This window comes from Littorina saxatilis, unplaced genomic scaffold (genome assembly GCF_037325665.1).
Source record: "Littorina saxatilis isolate snail1 unplaced genomic scaffold, US_GU_Lsax_2.0 scaffold_2988, whole genome shotgun sequence".
Lineage (NCBI taxonomy): Eukaryota > Metazoa > Mollusca > Gastropoda > Littorinimorpha > Littorinidae > Littorina > Littorina saxatilis.
In genome coordinates, this window is record NW_027129348.1 from 1 (window position 1) to 11601 (window position 11601).

An 11601-nucleotide genomic window follows, 5' to 3' on the forward strand; every position below is an offset into this window, starting at 1 on the left:
AAAGTTAAATTGTCGGTTGTCCATATTGTTCTCGTCAAAGAAGACATTGCTAATAATTCTAATCCGAGATGCTTAAGCTTATGGTACCAATTGTCACAATTCACTACTGTTCTAGTCTTGTGAGATGGAAATAAACTAAAACAATATCAGGGCGTTTGGCAGAGAGTGAACAGGTGAGTGAGTGAGTGAATGAGTGAGTGAGTGAGTGAGTGAGTGAGTGAATGGGTGAGTGAGTACGTGCATGAGTGAGTGCATGAGTGAGTGAGTGTGTGTGTTTGTGTGTGTACGTGTGTGTGTGTGTGTGTGTGTGTGTGTGTGTGTGTGTGGAAGTATGTGATGGATGGATGGATGGATGGTAGGATTGATGGATGGATAAATGGATGGATAGAGTGATGTACGGACATTCATGTATTAATTCATTTATTCAGGGCATTGATATATTGATTTGATCTATTGCAGCTGTGTCCAGCACATGTGGACACGAGTTTTTCCTCCCCCCGCTACCACACTTTGATTCCTCCAGCCTTGTGGGGTGGGTGGAGGTGGTGGCCTGCAGAGATGTCGCTCAGCCGGTGGTGCCCGTTTTGCTGACGGTCTGCACAACTTCTGATGACGTATTACACAAGTTCTCCGTCAGCTCCAACGAAAGTGCCCGGATTGAGATGGTGCCCTTGATCCGAAAAGATGCGAGCATTGGCAAACATGGTAAGAATAGATGTGAACAACATGTTTTCATTGCCTGGCCATCGTTTTCGCCATCGACTTTGAGAATTGTCTTAGCTAAGTTCATTATCTGCATCATAAGTGTTTGTCTCTGTGTTCTCTTGAAGTGTGTCTAAATTTACCCTCTCAATACAGTTTTGAGTGAGTGTGGAGGGGTTCCAGTTATGACATTTTTCTGCATTCTAACCGCTCACCGCTCAACCGTTCGCCACTGGGTCGCATTACCGTGACTGTTACGTTTTCTTTAATCATGAATTAAACGTTCCAAAAACTTCCATGCTTGTTTTTTTTTTATGGCCGCAGGAGCGGTCATCTATTGGAATGCATTCGGAAAGGTGACATGTCTCGTTTTGTTACCGTTCTCACGAGATCAGTTACAGTTCTCTCTCTCTCTCTCTCTCAATCTCTCTCTCTCTCTCTCTCTCTCTCTCTCTCTCTCTCTCTCTCTCTCTCTTTCTCTCTCTCTCTCTCTCTCTCTCTCTCTCTCTCTTTCTATCTCTAGCTCTCTCTCTCTCTCTCTCTCTCTCTCTCTCTCTCTCTCTCTCTCTCTCTCTCTCCCTCTCTCTCTCTCTCTTTCTGTATGTATGTCTTTGTCTGTGTCTCCCTCTGAGTCGCTCCGCTTCTGTCCTTCTATGTCTGTCTCTGTCTATGTGTGTGTGTCTCTCTCTCTCTCTCTCTCTCTCTCTCTCTCTCTCTCTCTCTCTCTCTCTCTCTCTCTCTCTCATCCGACTCCTGGCACACAGGTCAAAGCAGAGGTTAACTTGAGTGCACGTGTACCTAGCAGGAGGGGGGTGATTCGGGTCAGAAGTGGGGTAAAGCACTTTGGTCTTCAGTCTTTGGGTTATAGCTTTCAGTGGAGAAGATGCCAACATGAAATTGCACTATGCTCTACTATTTATTGTCCTTGTCTATCGGACACGAAGAAGGGAAGCTACAATCGCCCCAGACCATATATACTCTTTGTTTCCTGAGCCTGGACCATTGAGACGGTTACCTCATAGATCTGTTCATTATTCAGTTTGTCGGTTTCAAAAGTTATACCCCATTCCACACAACCATTCTTTGTCCCGTTCCCGTACCAACCAAGGAATGCTGCCACAACAATGGAACGCTGCGCAAACGGCCGTTTTTTGGCATCTTTCAGCAGCGTCTGACCATAGTGGCAGCCGTCCTTGGTCGGTAAGGGAACGGGACCTAGAACGAATGTGCGGAATGCGGGTATGACAACTCAGTGTGTGAGAGCGCTACCGTTGCGTTACCGTTGTGTTAAGTTCCTTTAACGATCCAAGCGTTTCGTTACCGATGGGTTGAGGTTCCATTACCGTTCATTCTGATCGGGAGGAGGGGAACAGTTAAAAATGTGAACATGCAGCCCAAACTCAGCCGTCCCTACCGACCCTACCGTTCAAAGCAGTTCCGTTAACGATCAGTTACGTTCATTGCGCTTCTGTCCCGATCCCTCCCGTGCCCGCACCGTTCCTTGGTCGGTACGGAAACGGGACCTAGAACGGTTGTGTGGAAAGGGGGTATAAGACTCGACCACTTGGCTTATGGTGGAGACAGCTAGAAGATCTCTGGATATAATTGAAGAGGAGTAGTCTTCCTCTTAGAAAATGTGTACTCTCTGCCTTGCAGATTACAAATTTGGTCGGTACGGGAACGGGACCTAGAACGGTTGTGTGGAAAGGGGGTATAAGACTCGACCACTTGGCTTATGGTGGAGACAGCTAGAAGATCTCTGGATATAATTGAAGAGGAGTAGTCTTCCTCTTAGAAAATGTGTACTCTCTGCCTTGCAGATTACAAATTTGTGCTGTCGGGGCTGGGTAAAGGGAGTGAAGGGTAAGGGGTGGGGGTGGGTAAGCGAGGGGTAAGAGAGACGAAAGAGAACATTGGACAGGGAAAAGTCACTGCCTAAAGTATTCAATAAAGCCACACACACAAAAAAGAAATTACCACATATGCAGGTTTTCAATTCATATTTTGGCAAAGTATCTGCACAAGCATGTGTGCCTCTGTGAGTATGTTCGTGGCTGCTTTCATGGGGTGCCGGTATCCTCAGGAATTTGAGGATTTCTTTTATCTCTCTTTTTCTGACACCGTTGATTTAACGTCATTTTTACAGGACAGTTTTTTTTCCTTTCAGTTATAAGTTGTAGTAGTTTGACCATATTGTTTTAGGACAAGTAGAGCTCGTTCACCAGTAGCAAAGACTCACTCAGTCCGTCAGTGTGCCTGAGTGTGTGTGATGGGGGGGGTCTCTCCCGTGACCGGCCACCTGCAATGTACGGACAGGTTTGCACTGGCCCAAGGGTGTCCGTTCATGAGAGGGACTGCTGTAACAGCAAAACTAGTGTGAAACATAAGTAATCAATTTATGCACTTGACTATATTCACAACAGGGACCTATCACTCTTCTTTGCATGTTCTTATGCCTACGGATTTTCAAATACTCTGCAACACATGTAACCCAAATTCAACATGTGCCTGTACAATACCGCTTCTTTTATGAAAACATTGCTTCGGCCATGTTGATTTTAATCAACCAATTTTCTTGTCTTTATTCTGAACTTGGGAACGTTAGACGTGAATGGTTTTGGATTTCAACAGATTACTGAACACTTCTGTCGACTTTTAAACCTTAATTAACATCACTTTCTGTCAATTGTCCAGGTCTTCGGTTATCCACATCGTTGAAAACGTCAGTCTACGCGCATCTCGCGGGCGGAAGTGACGTCATGGCCATCATTCCTTTTGACGCCATCACCACCTCCTACCTCATCCCGGATCTTCGCACCTCCGACTTCGAAGAGCAGCGCGTGTTTTTCTACAACATCTACAGTCGAACTAACGTGACGCTCGCAACACACTTCTACACTGACTTCAACAACTTGTGGCAAGGGGGCGATTCTGAGGAGACGAACGGTGACAGTGGTGTAGCAAGGGATAGCGGAGGGGGTGAGAGTGAAAGCAGTAAAGCGAAGAGTGCTTCAGCTTCAGCAACCGTTACGGGTGTTAGCGATCGCGCAGGTTCGGCATCCTCTTCCACCACAACTATCAAGGCAACTCCTACGAGCATCAACAACAGCTACAGCTACGAAAACAGCAACAGTCAATACAGCCACAGCAGCGACACCCAACTCCACAACACCAACGACAACAACAACAACAACAACAACAACAACAACAACAACAGCAGCAGCTACAATCAAAACATCACAACAAGCATCTTCTTCCTATCCTCTTCGCTACAGACTCGCTCTTTCCTCCTTGAGAGCGACACCGCCGTCTTCCTTCAAGCCAGCAAGCCAGTGGGAGTGCTCGTCCTCGTCACTCTCTCCTCGTCCTACTCGTCTTCCCCCTCGTCCTTCGAGACGTCGTCCTCGTCCTGGGTTGCAGACGACGTGACGAGGGACGCCGGGGGAGGCGGGGTGGGAGGAGGGGAGGGAGAGGAGGTGGAGGTGACGCTAGAGATGATGCTACCCTTATCTTCGTTGGGGAAGTACTTCTACCTGCCGGTGCTCGACAGTTTCAGCGACGTCAAGCTTGTTGTTTCAGGTGAGTGGATAGAAACGAGGCGTGAGAAGCTGAATGGAGGGATGGATGAATGGATGGATGGATGGATGGATGGAAAAATGGATGGATGGATGGACGAATAGGTGTGTTGCAGGGTGGATTGGATTCAAGCGTTCCAAGTATGTGCATGCAAGCCATCGTCTATGTGTGTGTGTGTGTGTGTGTGTGTGTGTGTGTGTGTGTGTGTGTGTGTGTGTGTGTGTGTGTGTGTGTGTGTGTGTGTGTGTGTGTGTCTGTGTGTGTGTGTGTATATGTGTGTGTGTGTTTGTGTGTGTGTGTGTGTGTGCGTGTGTGTGTGTGCCTGTGCCTGTGTGTGTGTATGTCCGTGTGTGTCTGTGTGTGTCTGTGTGTCTGTATGTGTGTGTACACTTCAACGTGAGTCAGAGAGAGAGAGAAAAAAAAAGAGAGGAGAGGGGGGCATAGTGCAATGTCTATCTTCTGTCTGCCACTACCAAAGGTGAAAAATGGGTGCATTGCGAGCGAGAGAATGGGAGAGAGAGAGAGAGAGAGAGAGAGAGAGAGAGAGAGAGAGAGAGAGAGAGAGAGAGAGAGAGAGAGACAGGGGAGGGAACAGTGCGCTGTCTATCTTCTGTCTGCCAGTACCAAAGGTGAAAAATGGGTGCATTGCGAGCGAGAGAAGGGGAGAGAGAGAGAGACGAGCGACAGAGGGAGAGAGAGAGGGGGGGGGGGGATCGTGCGCTGTCTATCTTCTGTCTGCCAGTCCATCAGTCTGTCTGTTCAATTGAATACATCGTATATATGTATCTGCCTGTGCCTGTCTCAGTGCTGTGGCTTGTCTCTGTGTGAGTGTGTTTCTGTGTCTCTACCTATGCCTGTCTCAGTACTGTGGCTTGTCTCTGTGTGAGTGTGTTTCTGTGTCTCTACCTATGCCTGTCTCAGTACTGTGGCTTGTCTCTGTGTGAGTGTGTTTCTGTGTCTCTACCTATGCCTGTCTCAGTACTGTGGCTTGTCTCTGTGTGAGTGTGTTTCTGTGTCTCTACCTATGCCTGTCTCAGTACTGTGGCTTGTCTCTGTGTGAGTGTGTTTCTGTGTCTCTACCTATGCCTGTCTCAGTACTGTGGCTTGTCTCTGTGTGAGTGTGTTTCTGTGTCTCTACCTATGTCTGTCTCAGTACTGTGGCTTGTCTCTGTGTGAGTGTGTTTCTGTGTCTCCACCTATGTCTGTCTCAGTACTGTGGCTTGTCTCTGTGTGAGTGTGTTTCTGTGTCTCCACCTATGTCTGTCTCAGTACTGTGGCTTGTCTCTGTGTGCGGGTGTTTCTGTGTCTCTACCTATATCTCTCTCAGAACTGTGGCTTGTCTCTGTGTGAGTGTGTTTCTGTGTCGCTTTCGCGTCGATAGTCCAGGTAGGGGCGAATGAACCGGGAAACCATGCTATTCTCAGGGTGAAAGTATTCCAATCTATGGCATCCAAGTGTCATTTTGCGACGACCTTTGTTGCGTTTCTGTCAACTTTACTGGGACATGGTTAGATCGATTTGGTAAAACACTTTTGTTGTACGATTCTATCCACTTTACTTGGGTTAGAACAGGTCTATAAAGAAGTTGTCTGACCAATAGCCTTGTGAATAAATCACAGGCATAAATAGTTATAATCTGCAAACTTCTGTTGCTTTGCTCTCACTTTTCTTTTATATTCTTCTGATTAAGCGTCAGATAAGACAAAAAGTCGGGGCTAACATACCCTGAGAATAAAATGATAGAAACATGTTGGCAAACGGTGTATATAAATCATGGTTTATACAGATTTACAAAATCTATATGTTATCCTTGAACACACCTCGTATACCAGCTGGGACAAACTTTGAGTTTTATTGTTGGGAATTACCATCGATATGATTTTGAGAGCAATAACAAGCTGGTCTAGACGAACAATGTTGTGGTCATATGGTTGATTTATACAAGAGTGGCAATCGATGAATTGCAATTGAATGACCCGTTAGGAATAGTAAAAGAGAAACAAATATATTTAACGCGCACCAAGTTCCTGCGATCACACGCCTTACTGTTTGCTTACAAACCAAGATAATAAACAAGTCGCGTAAGGCGAAAATACAACATTTAGTCAAGTAGCTGTCGAACTCACAGAATGAAACTGAACGCAATGCCATTTTTCAGCAAGACCGTATACTCGTAGCATCGTCAGTCCACCGCTCATGGCAAAGGCAGTGAAATTGACAAGAAGAGCGGGGTAGTAGTTGCGCTAAGAAGGATAGCACGCTTTTCTGTACCTCTCTTTGTTTTAACTTTCTGAGCGTGTTTTTAATCCAAACATATCATATGTTTTTGGAATCAGGAACCGACAAGGAATAAGATGAAAGTGTTTTTAAATTGATTTCGACAATTTAATTTTGATAATAATTCTTATATATTTAATTTTCAGAGCTTGTTTTTAATCCAAATATAACATATTTATATGTGTTTGGAATCAGAAAATGATGGAGAATAAGATGAACGTAAATTTGGATCGTTTTATAAATTTTTATTTTTTTTTTACAATTTTCAGATTTTTAATGACCAAAGTCATTAATTAATTTTTAAGCCACCAAGCTGAAATGCAATACCGAAGTCCGGGCTTCGTCAAAGATTACTTGACCAAAATTTCAACCAATTTGGTTGAAAAATGAGAGCGTGACAGTGCCGCCTCAACTTTCACGAAAAGCCGGATATGACGTCATAAAAGACATTTATCAAAAAAATGAAAAAAACGTCTGGGGATTTCATATCCAGGAACTCTCATGTCAAATTTCATAAAGATCGGTCCAGTAGTTTAGTCTGAATCGCTCTACACACACACAGACACACACACACACACACGCACATACACCACGACCCTCGTCTCGATTCCCCCCTCGATGTTAAAACATTTAGTCATAACTTGACTAAATGTAAAAACAAGTCGCGTAAGGCGAAATTACTACATTTAGTCAAGCTGTGGAACTCACAGAATGAAACTGAACGTAGTCCGCCGCTAGTGCAAAAGGCAGTGAAGGTGACGAGCCTGTTTGGCGCGGTAGCGGTTGCGCTGTGCTTCATAGCACGCTTTACTGTACCTCTCTTCGTTTTAACTTTCTAAGCGTGTTTTAATCCAAACATATCATATCTATATGTTTTTGGAATCAGGAACCGACAAGGAATAAGATGAAATAGTTTTTAAAACGATTTCGGAAATTTAATTTTGATCATAATTTTTATATTTTTAATTTTCAGAGCTTGTTTTTCATCCAAATATAACATATTTATATGTTTTTGGAATCAGAAAATGACGAAGAATAAGATGAAATTGTTTTTGGATCGTTTAATAAAAAAATAATTTTAATTACAAGTTTCCGATTTTTAATGACCAAACTCACTCATTAGTTTTTAAGCCACCAAGCTGAAATGCAATACCAAACCCCGGCCTTTGGCGAAGATTGCTTTGCCAAAATTTCAATCAATTTGATTGAAAAATGAGGGTGTGACAGTGCCGCCTCAACTTTTACAAAAAGCCGGATATGACGTCATCAAAGGTATTTATCGAAAAAATGAAAAAACATTCCGGGGATATCATACCCAGGAACTCTCATGTCAAATTTCATAAAGATCGGCCCAGTAGTTTAGTCTGAATCGCTCTACACACACACACAGACAGACAGACACACACACATACACCACGACCCTCGTCTCGATTCCCCCCTCTATGTTAAAACATTTAGTCAAAACTTGACTAAATGTAAAAATGAACAGACACAAGCAGGCATTTTGCAGTTTATTTAAACGACGCACTCTTTTTATATTTAGTCAAGTTTTGACTAAATATTTTAACATCGAGGGGGAATCGAAACGAGGGTCGTGGTGTATGTGCGTGTGTGTGTGTGTCTGTGTGTGTGTGTGTGTAGAGCGATTCAGACTAAACTACTGGACCGATCTTTATGAAATTTGACATGAGAGTTCCTGGGTATGAAATCCCCGAACGTTTTTTTCATTTTTTTGATAAATGTCTTTGATGACGTCATATCCGGCTTTTCGTGAAAGTTGAGGCGGCACTGTCACGCCCTCATTTTTCAACCAAATTGGTTGAAATTTTGGTCAAGTAATTTTCGACGAAGCCCGGACTTCGGTATTGCATTTCAGCTTGGTGGCTTAAAAATTAATTAATGACTTTGGTCATTAAAAATCTGAAAATTGTAAAAAAAAAATAAAAATTTATAAAACGATCCAAATTTACGTTTATCTTATTCTCCATCATTTTCTGATTCCAAAAACATATAAATATGTTATATTAGGATTAAAAACAAGCTCTGAAAATTAAATATATAAAAATTATTATCAAAATTAAATTGTCCAAATCAATTTAAAAACACTTTCATCTTATTCCTTGTCGGTTCCTGATTCCAAAAACATATAGATATGATATGTTTGGATTAAAAACACGCTCAGAAAGTTAAAACAAAGAGAGGTACAGAAAAGCGTGCTATCCTTCTCAGCGCAACTACTACCCCGCTCTTCTTGTCAATTTCACTGCCTTTGCCATGAGCGGTGGACTGACGATGCTACGAGTATACGGTCTTGCTGAAAAATGGCATTGCGTTCAGTTTCATTCTGTGAGTTCGACAGCTACTTGACTAAATATTGTATTTTCGCCTTACGCGACTTGTTTCTATTGTTTTCAATTTGTTTTATTTATTTATGTATTTAATTTATCTATTTGTGTGGGTTTTTTTGGGGGGAGGGGGGGTAGTTTTTACGAATATATGTACGAATCTCACCGAGTTGTTTTGCTTGAACTGAAGTAATGAAGTATTTGTTGGAAAAGTGGTCGGACCATATGTGAGTATCTTCCCACGCCGCCTACCAGCTTCGACCAATTACCTAAAAGCCTTCAGCTCTCTGATGGAGACCTCGGGTAACTGACTGCAAGACGAGACGGTGTGATGGTTTAGAGTGCTGGGAAAAGTACGGTCTAAGTCAATCCGCCATTGATTGACGTCAATGGATAATGACGTCAATGGATAAAGTCAGTTAGGACTATTTAAAGGAACTGGGGATAGCTTCAGGGGCCAACATCCCGTCCACTGAACCACCTTCCTGTTTTCATGATTTCATTTTAACTTTAAAAGCTTGTTTGGTCGCGCCAGCCTTTACAAAAGTTTTTGTTCTCTTTTTTTTCGGGCGGGGGGTTGTTCATCTTTAAAATGTTTTATTTGTTACTCCAGGCGTTCGTTTCATCTTGGCGATCGGAGATGTCTTTTCAAAATGTCACGATTTTGTTGGTATCTGGAAATCATAAGCTGTGAACATGTATAGCCTTTTAGCTTTCCATTTGTTAATCGCAGTGATAAGTTCAGTCACGCCTTCGTTCCGGTTAAAATGAATATGTCTCCTGTTATCCCTGTCTACCTTATCAGACCGTTTGTGTTCTGTAACCAAGCCTCGTCAACGGGACTAGTGTTTCCAAAATAGGACCGGTCCATCGAGTCAATCAATCAACCTGACAGTCAGTGAGTCAGTCGGTCGGTCGGTCGGTCGGTTGGTCGCACGGAAAAGATCCTGTAATCCATGTCAGAGTTCGGTGGTTTATAGAAACACGAAAATACCCAGCATGAGAGATGTTCAACGTGCGGGCTACTTCACCTGCCTTGACCTCTTACCAATTCATTGTAAAGCGCTTAGAGAACGTCAAGCGCTCTATAAATCTCCCATATTATTATTATTTAAGTTATTGAGACATCCCAGTGCACTAAGGGATTTATAGAGCAAATCGAGAAAATTCATTATTGAACGAAGCGCATAGCGCTGAGTTCAATAATTATTTTCGAGATTTGCTCTATAAATCCCTTAGTGCACTGGGATTGTTTCAATAACGATATTGTCAGTACCGCCAGAGAAAAAAGAAGATTCAAAACGCACATTTTGCAACGCGTATTTGGATAGGCGTAACTGTGTGGTCAGGTTTGTGTCACTGGATCTACTTTTGTGTGGGCTGTCTCAAGTGTGTCGTGCTTTCGTCACACGCAAACTCTTGTTTTAATTTCTGTTGGTAAATTCCAGTGTAGCGTTAAGCTAAAAAGTGATGATCTTTCATAGAGACCTCATTTAAACTCGGAGAAAGGACTGTGCTCTTGGTTTCGAAACCTGCATCGAGCTTCGACAGATTGACTGTGCAGAGTTTTGCCCCTTGCCACGGTCGACGGAAAGCACACTGGTTTCCAAAATAAATGTGGCATGTTTCTCGTGGGTATCTTCACTCATCGGGGAGTCTGGTACTACATATGAACGGTAAGAATGCTCTGAACCCTACACGTATTATATTCCCATCGTTTTTTCGTTCACATTTGCCCAACATGTTAATTTGCTGAGCGGGGTTTATGTCGTCTGCTAGGACAATCAAACCACTGCATGCAGTCTGCACTGCCACTGAGTCTGCACGCACGAGGCACGCTGGTAATAAGTCTTATATATGGTAAGAACGTTCTGAACCCTACACGTTTTCGATTACGATTGTTCTTGCCTTGAAATAATAATTCGAAAACCATTCATTTATTGAACTGATGCAGTCGTATTTCAGTGTAGTCAGTGCGGCTACGTATGACAGAGTCGATCGAGTCAGTCTTCCAAACTGGTCTAGCTGGTACGTTATCGGAATAACACTTGTGTTTTCTGCTAGCGGGTGGGAATTTTATATTAACTCATCATTTGGTAATGTGGATGATAAGCTACATGCCACTAACACGGCATATGAGAAGAATCTATGCAAAAGTCGGCGAGAATTAGATGAAACACAGCGGCTTCTATTTTTTAGATCAGTGGCAGCCGCACTGTGGCACAGGCACATGCAATCTGTCAGAAAAAAACCCCACTTCTGCTTTAATTGAGAAGCAGGGAATTTATGGTCATTTGGTATTGTGGAGAATATAAGCTACATGTCAGTAATTAATTCTGATAATGAGAGCACAGTCTTGCTTAGGCAAAGGGCGTAAGAATACGCTCTGTGGAAAAGTTAGCGCACTCCAAGAGTGCGCTAACAGTTTTAGCGCATCGCCATTAGCCAATCAACTGGTTCACATCAGTCATGTGACACCAGTACTTACTGACAATTATTATTATTATTATTATTATTGGTCAGTCAGTCAGTCAGTCAGTCAATCAATCTTTAATTCATTCATTCGATCAACCAATGAATCAATCAAGCAATCAATTAATCAATCAATCCTTTAATCCATTCAGTCTACTATCAGTCTACGGTTCTGTTATTGAAGAACGTGCTACGCGTTACCAGTTGAATGATGTAAGGAGCTAAAACT

The 11601-nt window shown here is 43.0% G+C and overlaps 1 protein-coding gene across 1 annotated transcript; it reads left to right on the forward strand.

Annotated features, from left to right (window-relative positions):
- Positions 1–459: 459 nt before the first annotated feature.
- LOC138957624 (uncharacterized) lies at positions 460–4281 on the forward strand (the record flags this gene model as incomplete). The annotated part of the gene is given in 2 exon segments (XM_070328712.1): positions 460–705; positions 3397–4281. Coding segments are annotated over 2 exon segments (1131 nt in total), but the record flags the coding sequence as incomplete, so codon positions are not given.
- Between the last annotated feature and the right edge of the window lie 7320 nt (positions 4282–11601).